Raw genomic sequence first — 16,234 nt, 5'->3', positions numbered from 1 at the left:
TTTACATAAGTAAGTAGGAACTAGTACTTGTACTCACATGTGGACTTAAGTAGAGTACTGGAGGTATTCAGACACAAATGAGCCTAAACTTGACAGTCACGGTGAGAAGTTCCTGAGCATCTTTCTGCCCGCCTCCAGGTGATGGTGAGGGATCGGGACAAGCCGCTGCTGATCATGCAGGGACACGGCGAGGGCGAGCTCTGGGCGCTGGACGTTCACCCCAAAAAACCTTTGGCCGTCACCGGCAGCGACGACCGCTCCGTCAGGTCGGTGCACAGACGGGCGGATGTCTTTACGAGTCGATTGGTATATAGTGTGACGGTTTCCGCTCGTCTCCGGCATCTGCTCACTTGTTTGCTCGGACTCCCGGGACACCAATTATGTGTGAAAGCACACACACACACACACACACACACACACACACACACACACACCGTCAGCTGAAGACTCAGGAAGATGCTGACATGTTTGTCGGCGTTCCTCATTTTCCATATATGCTTCATCAAGAGTTTGTCCCTGCATGTCCTCTTACTCGCCTAATATGGCCGACTCGTCCGACAGGTTGAACAAAATCCAGCCCCCCCCCCCCCCCCAAAAAAAACAAGACCCCGGACTATTTTTTAGTTGCGCAACGTCTTTTTGTTAGTTTGCCTGATTATTTAATTTTTTTAATCTCCAGCAGTTTGAGCAACGGGAGCTTTCTCCATTTTTAGACGTAGCTTCCAGCGAGCTAATTAAATACTCACCAGCTCAGAATCCACTGTTTCCATGGGAGATTGAACACGTGGTCAAAGATAAAACAGATGCCGCCACCATAACTTTACAGAGCTGTAAAGTCATTTATTTGAGGTCTTACAACCCATCGTGTTTAGTGATTCTCATATGTCCCTCAAACTGGACGCTATTCCATTTTTTCAAGAAGACGACTTATGGTCTGTCCACTTTACAGGTTCATAGGTGTCTTATTTGATAAACCTATACATCTAACTGCGTGTGTGTGTGTGTGTGTGCATCAGGTTGTGGAGTCTGGTTGATCACGCCCTCATCGCTCGTTGCAACATGGAGGAGGCGGTGCGGAGCGTGGCGTTCAGCGTGGACGGGTACCAGCTGGCTCTGGGCATGAAGGACGGATCCTTCACTGTGCTGAGAGTCAGGTAGCACACACACACACACACACAATATCATATTGCTTTGTTGTGACGTGGCATTAACACACCGTTGTTCCCCGTCCGCCTCAGAGACATGACGGAGGTCGTCCACATCAAAGACAGGAAGGAGGTGATCCACGAGATGAAGTTCTCTCCAGACGCAGCGTACCTCGCCGTCGGCTCCAACGACGGACTGGTGGACATCTACGCCGTCGCCCAGAGATACAAGAAGGTGGAGGGGGTGGAGTCCCGTTGGCCTTGGAGCTGATACTGGGATGTCATACCTGCATGTGTTATGAATCTCATAATTTGATTAGATGATGGCCTCTGTCTGTCTAACTATAGGTAGGAGAATGCTGTAATTCAGCCAGTTTCATCACACACCTGGACTGGTCTCTGGACAGCAAGATCCTGCAGACCAACGACGGAGCTGGAGAACGCCTCTTCTACCGAATGCCCAGTGAGTGCCCGCAGTTCAATGTTGCTCTAATTAGTGAATTAAGTTAAGTTAGGATTTTCTATATTATAGGGCAACAGAATTCATCATTCTGTTCTTATTTTAAGGTACATTTAAAGAAAGTTATAATGTAGAAAAATGTGAACAATATATATGATTTTACAAAGGATAAAACATAATATTTCAAGATAAAAATCAATCAATCAATCAAACTTTATTACAGACTAAAGGTCCAGATAGTACAAAACATTAAAATACACAGTATATATATGTATTGTAAATATAAATATATACATATATATATATAATTTTTTTTTAATCACAAAATGTTACAAATAGATATATTGTAAATAGAAATATATATATATATATATTTCTATTTACAATATATCTATTTGTAACATTTTGTGATTTTTCTTAATACTCAGCAGCCTGTGTGAAAAAGAACAGTGTGGATCTGTGGAAGTTATATGTCACACATCTTAATATCTTTGGTTTTAAGAAATATATAAAGGGAATATAGTCAGTTAACGAACGAGTGAGTCTTTAAATCCCAGCTCATGTCTGCAATATTAGAAAAAGAAATTCATTTAATTCAAGGTGAGCACGATGTGGAAATATGGACCTGAAAAAAATCTGTCTTCAAGGATTTCAAACACAAAACTCTCTGCAGCTCGACTCCAGCGTGGAAGATTAAAATCTGCACCATACACACGTTTCTCTTTTCTTGTTTCTGTCTGTTAAAACTGATTATTATTGATAAAAATGTGCAAATAGTCTGTTATCATTGGCATCAACTGAGAGGTGAAGCATTTGCTGCAGAATTATTTAATTTGTGGTTAAAATTGCACCCTGCCTCCCCCTCCTCCCCTTCTGCAGTGGGGAAGCTGATTGTCAATACGGAGGAGGTCAAAGGTCAGCGCTGGGCGTCCTGGAGTTGCGTCCTGGGCTCAGAGGTCAGCGGCATCTGGCCTAAATACTCTAATCTAGCCGAGATCAACGCAGTGGATGCCAACCACGCCGCCGCTGTGCTGGTTACCGGGGACGACCTCGGCCTCGTGAAGCTCTATCGCTTCCCCTGTCTGAGGAAAGGTCTCCACCTCTTCTTTTACCGTGTGTCTTTTCACGCTTTCTTCTCCCTGTTTTGATGTTTGATGTTGAGTCGTCTGTTTATTCCAAGGAGCGAAATTCAAGAAGTACATCGGCCACTCTGCCCACGTGACCAACGTCCGCTGGTCACATGACCTGCAGTGGGTGCTGACCACAGGTGGGGCCGACCACGCCCTCTTCCAGTGGAGGTTTCTTCCAGAGTCGGTCATGAACGGAGGACCGGACGCCAACATACAGGGTGGGGACACCGGCAGGAGCTGAGAGAGTCTGCTAGACACAGTTTGAATGTTCACCTTTGACCTCTGCCTGTCTGCATGTCTGTCTCTCTGTCTGTCTCTCTGCCTGTCCGCCTGTCTGTCTGCCTGTCTGTCTGCCTGCCTCCTCTCCAGACGGTCCTGGGGACTCTAACAGCGAGGAGTCGGACAGCGACGTGTCCGATGTCCGGGAGCTCGACTCCGACATTGAGCAGGAAACACAGATCAACTACGACAGACAGGTACGACGCTGAGCAAGGGAACAAGGCACTGAGCAAGGGAACAAGGCACTGAGCAAGGGAACAAGGCAGTGAGTGAGAAGGTGAGCAAGGGCACAAGGCACTGAGCAAGGGAACAAGGCAGTGAGTGAGGCAGTGAGCAAGGGCACAAGGCACTGAGCAAGGGAACAAGGCAGTGAGTGAGGCAGTGAGCAAGGGCACAAGGCACTGAGCAAGGGAACAAAGGCAGTGAGCGAGGCAGTGAGCAAGGGAACAAAGGCAGTGAGTGAGAAGGTGAGCAAGGGCACAAGGCACTGAGCAAGGGAACAAGGCAGTGAGTGAGGCAGTGAGCAAGGGCACAAGGCACTAAGGCAGTGAGCGAGGCAGTGAGCAAGGCACTGAGCAAGGGAACAAGGCTGTGAGCCCTCAGCTGCTCCAAAGTGGTTTCACAGAGCAGCTTTGCAGAAACATTTCCACAGCGGCTGCACTCTGTCAGCTCCTCGTTCTTATTCAGCCGCGGCGCGGCAGGGCTTCGTGCAGGGCTCCGTGCAGTTGCCATGGCGATCCTAAAACACGCCTTATCTTCAAAGACAGCCGCTGCCTGGCACACATCCCCGTGACTACCATTCGCCGGGCGCCGCCGGTGCTGCAAGAACGTGCTGTTTGGAGATAGAGCTCAACGTGTGTTTGTGTGTGTATGTGTGTGTGTGTGTGTGTGTGTAAGACAGAAAAAGAGAGAGTGTGTGTTTAGATTTAACAGTTGCTCCCAAGTTTAATTGGAAAGAGCAAGAATGGATTATTATTTTTATATTGTAATCCCTTATCCTCGACTTCTTTCCCTTTTTTACAATTTCCTTCTCCCTCTTTTTTTTTACATCCTTCCTTCCTCCCTCTTCAGTTTTCTCCTCCGTTCTTTTCACTTTTGTGGACGTTCACGCTCTCCATCTTTAATCCCGTTGAACAGTGGTGATCCTCCCGGTCGTTTCCTCTGATGAACCACGAGGTCGACATGTTTTAATTACATTCTCTCGACACCAATTGGATAAATGGCTGAGAGACGTTTACATATAATTATAAATGAATTAAATGAGCAAGTGCATCTCTCCACCTTGTCAAATATACCTGAACCATGAGCATTACACCTGATTAACATGTTGAGTTGCAGACTCTTAGTCTGGTTTCCATTGTAAATTCATTCTTCTCATAATCCATCTTCAGCTCACATGAGAAGATGGAAACAATTTTTTAAATCCTATTATTAAATTGTTTTATTGTTGAGACGTTTGGGGAGGAATTTTGACGGTTTTATTTCCTTTGAGAAGATTTGACTGTGAGGAGAAAAGAGGAGAAGTCGGAGAGATAAACATCTAGATTCCAGACGCAGTGAAACGCTCCGTGGCGCCAATCCACCGTGACGCTATGAAAATATGCATTTTTGTAAACGGAAAGCAGCATGAAAGGGGATCGCCGCCAGTCCCGAAACCTCCCAGGAGCAAAGACTCCCCCTGTGAAACTCTCAGAAGACTGAAACACGCCAACTCAACGACAAACAGAATAATTTGCATGAAAAAATTAGCGGGCATATTATTCTCTATGCTGAGGGCGAAAAACACTGCAGACTCAGTTTCATTGTCGAACCGACGAAGAGGAGCGGAGAAACGTCACGTTGTCATGTTGAGATTATTTATTGATGATTGAGATATCATAGTTTTGAGTATCATGTCTGGCTGTTGAGATTTCACAGAGTTATGACTCAACTTCAGGACAAAAGCTCCACCACTGTCTTTAAAAAAAAGCTAAATAATCATGATGTTTTTGACGGTCCAACACTTAAAGTATTTGTTTGAGTTGTTATGAAACATCCTATTACTTTGTATATGTGAGCAATTAGCAGGTGTGTGTGTGTGTGTGTGCAGGTGTATAAGGAGGACCTGCCTCAGTTGCGACAGCAGAGCAGAGAGAAGAAGCAGCAGGTTGGATCTCTGAAGAGACAGAGAGGACCCGACCAAGGCCTCCGTCTGCAGTTTGTTCACGGGTAAAAACATCACGTTCAAATTACACACAAATGATCCTTAATTATATCAATAAAACACAAGTACGTGGAGGTCTTGTTTATTTGAACTTTATGAAATACTTCCTCAGTGTAGGTAAGCCAGTAAAAAGACTTTCCACCTTTGCCTCAGGTTTTAATGAAGGAGACGTAATGAAGTACATCAATAAATAATCACAGTGTGTTGGGAAAAGAGGGCCGAGTTATGAGATTGTGCTGACCTTCTTCAATTACTGGTGACCCTGACAACCGCTACGGATGCATGCATGGACATCTGCTATTTACACAGGCCTGAAAATGGATGCATTAAAAGGAGATTGTTGTCCACCGAGGCTGCTTTGACCATGAATTGCCGAGCTATTGTTTTTTTTGGAGATTTTAACAAGCAATCAGTGAGTGATCACCGAGATCGATGTCTGATTGGTTGGTAACATTAATGCTGTGTGTGTGTGTGTGTGTAGGTACCGTGGTTACGACTGCAGGAACAACCTGTTCTACACTCAGGGTGGTGAGGTGTTGTACCACGTGGCGGCGGTGGGCGTGGTCTACAACCGGCAGCTGCACAGCCAGCGCTTCTACCTCGGCCACGACGACGACATCCTGAGCCTCAGCATCCACCCGCTGAAGGACTACGCTGCTACGGGACAGGTACACACACACACACACATGCACACGTACACACACACACTCCCACACACACACACACCCACACACTCACTCACACGCACACACTCACTCACACACACTCGCACACACACTCACTCACTCACACACATACACGCATTCACTCACACACACACGCACACACACTCGCACACACACTCATTCATACGCACACACTCACTCACTCACACACACTCACTCACACTCACACACTCACTCACTCACACGCACACACTCACTCACTCACACACGCACACACACACGCACACACATGCACACGTACACACACACACCCACACACACACACCCACACACTCACTCACACGCACACACTCACTCACACACGCACACACACACGCACACACATGCACACGTACACACACACACCCACACACACACCCACACACTCACTCACACGCACACACTCACTCACTCACACACACACGCACACACACATGCACACACACTCGCACACACACTCACTCATACGCACACACTCACTCACTCACACACACTCACTCCCACACACACACCCACACACTCACTCATACGCACACACTCACTCACTCACACACACACACTCACACACACTCGCACACACACTCACTCACTCACACACATACACGCATTCACTCACACACACACGCACACACACTCGCACACACACTCACACACATACGCACACTCGCACAGGACTACGCTGCTACGGGACAGGTACACACACACATGCACACGTACACACACACACTCCCACACACACACACACTCACTCACTCACACACACACACTCACTCACACACGCACGCACACACACTCGCACACACACTCCCACACACACACACTCACTCACTCGCTCACTCACACACACACGCACACACACACACACACAAACACTCACACACGAGATCTACAATACAATGTTTGTGAAAGCATGTGGTGTGTGTGCAGGTGGGGAGGGACCCGGCTGTCCATGTGTGGGACATCCAGACTCTGAAGTGTCTCTCGTTGCTGAGAGGTTTCCACCAGAGAGGAGTGTGTGCGCTGGACTTCTCAGGTAACCTGTGTGTGTGTGTGTGTGTATGTGAGTGTGTGTGTTCTTCACATTTAGGCTCCTCCACAGAATCAGCCCTCAGATCAATAAGTGTGGCAGCTGTCCCCAATCTGGCCTCGGCTGCTGACTGATTGCCAATCAGTCAGCTGCTCTGACTGAGTGGCAATCAGTCAGCAGCCGATGCTGCTTGTATAAAAGGGCAGCAGAGCTGGAGGGAGGGGGAGGTGAGCAGAGGCATAGTGATGCGGTCTGCTCGGTTTGTGTTTTGCGAAATAAAAGATGTCATTGAGCGAAACCTCTTGGTGCCTGGCTGGTCCTTGGTGCGGGTGGGGGAAACCCACGGGTAGCGGCGTCGATCGTGCTACACTGGAGCCCAACGTGGGGCCCCCTGGAACCCAGTGCCTGAAAGGGATGGAGCCAGACCAGGAAGAGGAGCTGATGAGCAGCTTGGGCCAGATGCTGGCCAGAATAGAGGAGATGGGGCGGGCACAGGCGGAGGAGAACCGCCTGTTCCTCGAGACCCTCCAAAACCCGTTCCCCAGGACCCGTCGGAGCTGCCGACCCCCGAGGTCCAGGAGCCGTCGGAGCTGCCGAGCTCCGAGGTCCAGGCCACGTCGGAGCTGCCGACCTCCGAGCCCCAGGACCCGGCAGCGCTGCCGACGACCCCTGTTCCCCGTGACCCGTCGGCGGAAGGCCGACCCTGGTTCCACGGGACCCGACGCCGCTACCGACCCCTGATCCCCGGGGCCCGTCCCCATCTCGGCTGGCTTCAGCTCCCCGTTCCCCCGTCCCGGTCGACCCCAGAGCCCCCACGTCCTGAGCCCGGTCCCCCAGAGCCCCCTCCTCCGCCCAAGCTCTCATGGGGGGGGAGGGGGAGTAGATTAGGCCGGGGCTCCAGGCCGGGTGGTGGGGAGTGTGGCAGCTGTCTCTGATTTGGCCTTGGCTGCTGACTGATTGCCAATCACCCTTATAAAAGCTCCCACTTGAGAGTGGAGGGGGGAAGTGAGCAGAGGCGCATGTTTTGCGGTCTGCTCGGTGTTGTGTGTGTACGAATAAAAGATGCCGGTGAGCAAAACCTCGTGGTTCCGGGCTGATCCTTGGTGCTGGAGGGGGAAACCCACGGGTAACGGACACGGTCGTGTTACAATAAGCAATCCTCCATTCTGAAATATTTTTTTAAATCGGATTTATGTAACCATATACTTTTATAGCCAATTATTATACTGCATTACATTTATTTGACAACATTAGTAACTTTTCAGATATGAATGCAAAATATGAATCAACGAATAATAACAATACAGTGTTATTAGACTAAACTACACAACAGTATATTAAGTCATTAAAATGAGCTCCACCTTTACCAGCTGCACCATTAAAGTGATGAACACTTTAATTTAATGCATCAATAATTATGACCCTATAATGTACTATATATTATTCTGAGATGGGTCATTCTGCAAGATAACAACTTTTACTTTTGGTATTTTGATATATTTAATAGTTTGAATGCAGGACGTTTACGCTGTGGTAACTCTAACTGTAGCAGATCTTATACTTCAACCTTTATTATCTGACATGGAGACGTAAAGCACCAATTCTGAAATGTATCCTTGCTTATTAGCCTACAGTACTTTGATAGATATTTATTTTTAAACTTTGAGCCTCCGAGTGACACAAAATGGTTTTCCTGTCACAATAAAGGAAACAGCGAATGTTTCAGGTGGCTCCTTCCAGGTGTGTCGTGTTTGAAAACTCTGCTGATGTGTCTCCTGTGTGATCCGGATGCAGCCGATGGAAAGACTCTGGTGTCCGTGGGAGTCGATGACGGACATTCCATTGTTGTCTGGGACTGGAAGAGAGGAGAGAAACTCGCCATGGCCAGGTATAACAAAAACTACCTATATACTTAAACTACTGCACGTAAACTCCACTGTAAAAAAAATACTTTTTATTACTGCTAGTATTCAGCTACTGTAATTCTCACAGTACTGCTAAGTAGTATTGAAATACAACTACCAATAGTGCCGGTACACCTGCTGCTGCTCATATATTACTGCTTCAGGTACAAGTACTATGACATGCAGGCATGTGCACAGACATGTTGGGGGGCTCAAACCCCCAAAAAAGGGCATCCATTGCCAAACTGATTGATGTATTGATCTCTGTAACTTGAAGTTAGCAAGTAATTGGTTGCTACACGCAACACCTGAAACACTTGAGAGCTAAATAAAATGACATGTTTTCTATTAACAATTACAATTTATTTTCATTTACAAAATGATAGGAGAGAAAAATGCCATATAATACACAGTAGGGAGGGGGCGCGGAGGATGTCGGGGCGAAATTCTCACAAGAACTCAAATAAATGCCCCGTCAGATATCAAAACACATTTGGGGGGAATTGATGACAGTCATTTTTATTTCATTGAAATGTGTCTCCAGCAGAAGGGGCACTTTTCTCCTCCAGGGCAAACGGGGAGGAGCTTGAGCACCACTGGGGGTCTATGTGCACGTGCCTGCTAACATGGGTGTTGACATTGAAGATTCTACTGTCGCGTTTCATTGTGCATTTATTCTGTATACACACTTCTTTTCCTGCAAGGGGTCACAAGGAGAAGATATTTGTGGTGAAGTGTAATCCCATGCTGATGGACAAACTGGTCACTGTGGGGATCAAACACATCCAGTTCTGGCAACATGCAGGTACAACTCCAGGAGTGATGTTAGGACTGCTTTAAAATGTGTTTAGTGAAACTGCTGCTGAATTACATGTAAGAAAGTAGTTTTTGTGTGTTTTGCTTTTTGAAAATCTGGAGAAACTTTTCACTTCACGACTTTCTGGTTTTGCCATTTTTGTTGTTTTTTGTTTCTCATGCGATCGTGAAAACATGAACACTCTTTTGTCGTCCGCTGACCTTTTGCTGTCCCAAAAGAGACAATTAAAGTTTAAAATGAATCCAATGTCGGCTCCTCGCTGTAACGATTGGGGAGATGTTGTGACCTTAAGGCCCGAGGTTTTCACAATGAGGCGCCTCCCTCAGGGGGGTGAGTGGGATGGCTGACAACGTGATCACCATTCATATTTCTTCTTGTCATCATAATACACATATTTTCCAGATTCCGGGTGACATCCACCCGGACGATTTCACTATCTTTAAATATTCTTAAATAAATGCGCTCAGAAATCGCGGGGAAAAGACGTTCTTTACAAAGTTATCCTGTGATACTTGTCTGTACGTCCGTTTTTTATTTTATTTATTTTAAATTGATTTAACTAGGAAATGCCTCATTGAGATTAAAAAAGAGCATCCTGGCCGAGACAGCAGCTAGTAGCACATTACTCAAAGTTTCAGACAATACAACATAAAACAGTGACAGACAATATAAAAAAAGAAAGATACTTTTTTTAGATCACAGCATGAATAAAACCAAAACTAAGACTCAAGTCATCATAACCCAGTTCACACAGGTGCACACACCTCAGTCAAAGAAAACATCTACAACCAGATGAACCTACCGCCAACTATTTTAATCTATCTTTTGAGCAAATGAGCACCCTGCAAACAGGAAGTGATCATATCTTATTCAGAATACTTATTACGGAGACCATTGGACAAGATGTGAACCAATAAAAGGCAAACAAATGGGAATCGCGAACTGAATCCATGGCAACATCTTACACCCCAAATTATAGCAACTGGACATATTTATATTGTCATTTTAAAATACTTTTAATAACCGTCACCAATCAAATACCTTCAATGCTTTCTTTTTGTTTATTTCCTTTTGTCAGTTTAATAAAGTCGTGTCTGATGGAGGCCTTTCTCTCTCTCCATCCTCCAGGCGGCGGTCTGACCTCCAGGCGTGGTGTGTTCAGGAGCGTGGGCCGTCCGGAGACCATGATGTCGGTGTGTTACGGCCGCAGCGAGGCGCTGGTGTTCTCCGGCGCCGCCACCGGAGACGTTTACATCTGGAAGGAGGCGCTGCTGCTGAAGACGGTCAAGGCCCACGACGGGCCGGTGTTCGCCATGTTCTCCCTCGACAAGGTGGGGAGGACATCGAGGATCTCTTTTTTAAGAAGACGTGATGACATCGCCCGATTATATATTTGCTTTATTTGCAGTTATGTATTCTTTCTTATTGAGATTTTGTACTTTTAATATGACGTTCTTCTTATAATTAGAAGATACCAAACTCGTAATTACAAGATACTTTGGTTAATGTGTGTGAACCTTCTCAACACCTTCACTCAGTGTTTGTCATTTTGGGCAGAGACGTCGGCTCAATGTCCAAAAATTAAATGTAGGAGTGAGCAGACGTGAAGGAGATTTTAATTTATCTAGCTGTTGGCGTTTCTTCTTCCATCTGTTTCTCTCTCTCTCTCTGCTCCCCCTCCTTCTGTCTTCCTCCCATCTTCTCTCTCTCTTTCATTGTTTTAACTCCCTCTCTACATTCTGTATACAACTCTCTCTCCCCCTCCTATGTCTTCCTCTCTCTCTCTCTTTCTTTCTCTCTCTGGCATTGTTTTAACTCCCTCTCTTCATTTTGTATACAACTCTCTCTCTCCCTCCCTTCCTCTGTCTTCCTCCCATCTTCTCTCTCTCTGAAATTGTTTTAACTCCCTCCCTTCATTCAGTCATGTCTCTCTTTCTCTCTCCATCATCATCAGGCTGAAACCAAACTTTTCCATTTCCAAGTGGAATATTGAATATCTTTATTATTATTATCTGAGTTCAGGGCGTCAGTGAATGTTTTACGACTCAAAGCAACAACAACAAAACAAAGAGTAAAAATAGACTTTCTGACAGGGCGTTGAGATTCTTCAGTTAGAGAGAGAGAGAAAGAGAGAGAGGGGGCGAGAGGGAGAGAGAGATATGGGGAGATAGAGAGAGAAAGAGGGAGAGAGAGATAGGGGGAGAGAGGGAGAGAGAGAAACCTGTCAGGGGAGGATGGGAGATCTGAGGAAGGAAGAAAGGAAAGGAGGGAGGGAGGGAGGGAGGAAACAGACAAACGGGACAGGATGTGTTGATCAAGTATCAGGAAGCTGCTAAATGAACTTTATGAAACCAGTAAATATAACTCTTTCTTTTCAGGGCTTTGTGACGGGCGGGAAGGACGGCGTGGTGGCGCTGTGGGACGACATGTTCGACCGCTGCCTGAAGACCTACGCCATCAAGAGGGCGACGCTGTCCCCGGGCTCCAAAGGTGCAGACTAACCCAACGAGAACCCTCACACATCCCTTAAGGCTTCACGACGCAGCCGCTCTCTACAGAAAATACCTGCTCACAAAGTCAGACGGCACCTTTATGTGAACGTCTCTCTGACATTGAACCCAATGAAGTTAAAGATGCTTTTTAAATGTCACAAGTAAAGTGAAAGAGTCTTTACAACTGCTTCTTCTTACTTTTATTCTCATTCCAACAGGCCAACGATATGGTTAATTAATTGTATTAGCTGTAGAAAGTATCTTTAGGAAGTATCTGTTATTTATTTTCATTTTGTAAATTAATTCATGGGCAATATAGTCGTAAAGGCGAAGCAGTAAAAATAGTGAAAACTCTTCTATGCAACACTGCCACCATGTGGTCACATGACACACTTCACATATAAAGTGTGTGTGCGTGTGTGTGTGTGTGTGCGCGCGCGCGTGTGTGTGCAGGCCTGCTGCTGGAGGACAACCCGTCCATCAGGGCCATCACTCTGGGTCACGGTCACCTCCTGGTGGGAACCAAAAACGGAGAAGTTCTGGAGATCGACAAGACCGGACCCATGACCCTGCTGGTGCAGGTACTGCACGTTGTTCTGTGAGCTCCTAAATAGCTGATTGATTCTCCACATCACCCTTAAAGGGACAGCGTCGGTCTTTTGAAGTGGGCTTGGGCAAGGTATCCACAGTCAGTGTGTGACCCACAGTCGATGGAGGTCAGTATGACCCCATGTGAGGAAACAGACATGAGTACCACGGGAGCCAAGAGAGGTACACGCTGTGGACAGCAACATTTAGCCACATCGAATAAAATCAATACATATCGAAGTGTCGGCTCTATAGAGACTAATAAAGGATGATCTGATCGTATCTACTCATCGGGAGAAAGAACGAGCTCTCGAGCCGACACGGGTGAGAAGTCTCTAGAATTTACATTTCCATGACAACGGGGCAAACGCCATCGCTGAGGATGATCTTGATGTACGCCCTCAAGCTCCTAAATGGACTTGTGTTTGAATGAATACATTCATGTTTTTATTAAATTAATCACTTCCATGGAGAGAGGGGGAGAGGGAGGGAGAGAGAGAGGGGGGGGAGAGAGAGAGAGAGGGAGGGAGAGGGAGAGAGAGACAGAGAGAGATGGAGAGAGAGAGAGAGAGAGAGAGGGACTCAGGTATTTTTAAAAGTCTGGTACTGAAGCTGTTGCCATGGTGAGGAGAGCCGTGTGCTGCAGATCGATCAGCAGCTGCAGAATAAAATATATTGGGTTGCTTGGATGATGATATAGTGGAACAAAAAGAGACAGTGTTGAGAGACGTGTACTTTATGATAGATAACTAGTTAATATCTATATTAACACATATAATGCCATGTACACTGGGCATTAGACGGCCGTGTGACTCAATTCTAGCGTCTTTAGAAGAATATTTACTGTAAATTACCAAAAATAAATAAAGATTGACCTGAATCTCATGCAGATATATTTGTTTTTTTTCCTGAGCAGTGACTGCAGGTAGTCCACATATGTAGCCTGATAGGCAAAACCCAGGGCATTAACACATTGAGGAATGTCAGTGAGTAAATCAGATTAAACAACCAAACTGAGCGGTCCAGTGTCTTACAGGAAATACAGTATAAATATGTGTGTGTGTGTGTTTTGCACAGGGCCACAATGAGGGAGAAGTCTGGGGTCTGGCCCCTCACCCCCTCCTCCCCATCTGTGCCACCGTCAGCGACGATAAGACCCTGCGACTGTGGGAGACGTCGGCCAATCACCGCATGGTGGCCGTCCGCAAGCTGAAGAGAGGTAAAGAGAGGAAGCAGGACCAGCCCATGTAAAGTCTCTATTTTACAAATCATAAATCAGTTCTTCATTAGTTTCTGGAAAATCCACCAGGTTTCAGTTCATTTATGTGAAAATCAACTCGACTTTAAAGTCGCCTCACTCACTGAAATCCCTTCATGTGTTATTGCCTTGGCTTTCACCTCTGAGGCTATGTGCACTACCTGCAGACAGCGCTCAGGGCGGGCATGCCCCTTAAAGTTATCTTCAATAGAGACGCTCGAATCGAGTCACACTGCAGTTTGATGCCCACTGCTCTTTTAGTACATGTTATATAAGTTAATATATTATTTACTAGTTATATTATCGATCATAAAGTACACGTCTCTATATAATATAGCATTTTCATGATAATGGAAATGTAAAAAAGTGACTTGAGTTGTTGGAAGAAGCATTGTTTTTCTCCTCTGATGAAGCGAGGCTCCAGCTTTGTACTTGATCTGAATCTTACTTTTTTTTTCAGACTTTGAGAAATATAAGATTTCTATATTTTTAAGACTGTTTCTAATGATTTATCTTCTGCCTCTTATCCGGTGGGTTGACTTGTGGGCGCAACAAGCTTCAAGCAAGCTGTTCCAGACGTACCTCTTGTCAGGCAATGTTTTCCAGCTCCTCCTGGGACATCCTCAGTCGATCCCAAGCGGGATAATCTATCAAATCCCTCCAGCACGTTCCGGGGAAAACCCCTTAACCCTTGTGTTGCCTTCGGGTCAATTTGACCCGATTCAATGTTTCACCCTCCTGTCGCCTTCGGGTCAATATGACCCGATTCAATGTTTAACCCTCCTGTTACCTTTATATTTACTAACATATTTTACCCTTGAGGTCAATATGACCCCAGCTATTAAAATCTCCAGAAAATTATTAGAATTAATATTGTTTTCCAAGTTTAAGTGTGAGGTACTTTATGTTTGTTTGTTGACTCCCGAAAGAACACCGACATTAAACATTGAATCGGGTCAAATTGACCCGAAGGCGACAGGAGGGTTAAATATTGAATCGGGTCAAAATGACCCAAAGGCAACACAAGGGTTAAAAAGGTGCTCAGGAGGATCCTGATTCGATGCCTGAACCTGTAAACCACCTCGACTGGCTCCCTTTGCACTTTTAAAGACTCTCAATACCGTAAAAAATGGAGAGCACATACTTTTTAACAGCAAAGCCCTTTGTAGTAGAATTATAGACACAAAAAAACACAGAGAACGGTTCTGAAGGTGGGAGTGCTCGACTTTTTAGCTGACTTTGCACATTTTGTCTTCATTACACAATAAACAAAAGAGAGTAAGAAAGAGAAAGAGGAGAGGTGGACTGCCAAGTCTGGGGGAAATGTAGTTACTACGGTGATTAATAAGGTGACGGACTGATTTTGTGTGTGTGTGTGTGTGTGTGTTTTCCAGGCGGTCGCTGCTGCGCCTTCTCCCCCGACGGAAAGGCGTTGGCCGTCGGTCTGAGCGACGGTGGCGTGCTGGTGGTGAACGCCGACACGCTGGAGGATCTCCAGAGCTTCCACCATCGCCGCGACGCCATCTCTGACGTCCGCTTCAGCCCAAGTACACACACACACACACACGCACATGCATATTAATGCATAACCTTCTGAATAAGCAGTTTCAGGGCATTTGTTTTTAGTTGCTTCTGTCACATTTGACTCATTTTGGCCTTTCAATGTTCATTCTCACTTTTATTTTACGTTTTCTCCCCCCCCCCCTCTCTCTCACACACACACACACACACACACATGTTCTCAGACTCCGGTAAATTCCTGGCGGTGGCGTCACACGACAGCTTTGTGGACATCTACAACATGCAGAGCAGTAAGAGAGTGGGGATCTGCAAAGGGGCGACCAGTTACATCACACACATCGACTGGGACGCTCGAGGTAACGCACTCCTCCATCTTCACCTCCATCTTCACCTCCTCCCCACACATGTTTCACCTCACTGCGCCGAATGACGCGTTTGAAGAGTTTTTTGGAAACTATGAAAGTGGAGAAGTAATAAATGAAGTGAGACGTAGGATCATTTCCTCATCGACCTCAATACAATCTAACCTTTCTTTTAATTCAACAAATATAAAGGAAGATTCCAGTGTTTGTGTGTGTGTGTGTATTGCAGGTAAACTGCTGCAAGTGAACACAGGAGCCAAAGAGCAACTTTTCTTTGAAGCCCCAAGAGGAAGAAGACACACCATCAAAAACTCTGAGGTGTGTGTCTGTATGTGTGTGTGTGT

At 46.1% G+C, this 16,234-nt stretch overlaps 1 protein-coding gene across 4 annotated transcripts in view; it reads left to right on the top strand.

Moving 5' to 3' along the window:
* Positions 1-16,234, top strand: part of LOC130207228 (echinoderm microtubule-associated protein-like 6) — a 74,149-nt gene that overhangs the window by 42,356 nt on the left and 15,559 nt on the right. For all 4 annotated transcript variants that reach the window (XM_056435729.1, XM_056435731.1, XM_056435728.1 and 1 more), the window contains 19 exons: positions 139-266; positions 1,017-1,154; positions 1,239-1,380; positions 1,494-1,608; positions 2,485-2,697; positions 2,786-2,953; positions 3,105-3,211; positions 5,104-5,222; positions 5,699-5,885; positions 6,849-6,954; positions 8,743-8,836; positions 9,557-9,657; positions 10,798-11,000; positions 12,048-12,159; positions 12,615-12,742; positions 13,827-13,968; positions 15,402-15,554; positions 15,753-15,884; positions 16,120-16,208. In XM_056435729.1, the coding sequence (XP_056291704.1) occupies positions 139-266; positions 1,017-1,154; positions 1,239-1,380; positions 1,494-1,608; positions 2,485-2,697; positions 2,786-2,953; positions 3,105-3,211; positions 5,104-5,222; positions 5,699-5,885; positions 6,849-6,954; positions 8,743-8,836; positions 9,557-9,657; positions 10,798-11,000; positions 12,048-12,159; positions 12,615-12,742; positions 13,827-13,968; positions 15,402-15,554; positions 15,753-15,884; positions 16,120-16,208 (2,577 nt within the window). The remainder of the gene's footprint in view (positions 1-138; positions 267-1,016; positions 1,155-1,238; positions 1,381-1,493; positions 1,609-2,484; positions 2,698-2,785; positions 2,954-3,104; positions 3,212-5,103; positions 5,223-5,698; positions 5,886-6,848; positions 6,955-8,742; positions 8,837-9,556; positions 9,658-10,797; positions 11,001-12,047; positions 12,160-12,614; positions 12,743-13,826; positions 13,969-15,401; positions 15,555-15,752; positions 15,885-16,119; positions 16,209-16,234) is intronic.

Source organism: Pseudoliparis swirei, chromosome 17 (genome assembly GCF_029220125.1).
Source record: "Pseudoliparis swirei isolate HS2019 ecotype Mariana Trench chromosome 17, NWPU_hadal_v1, whole genome shotgun sequence".
NCBI classification, from domain to species: Eukaryota; Metazoa; Chordata; class Actinopteri; order Perciformes; family Liparidae; genus Pseudoliparis; species Pseudoliparis swirei.
This window is presented reverse-complemented; position numbering and strand designations above follow the sequence as displayed.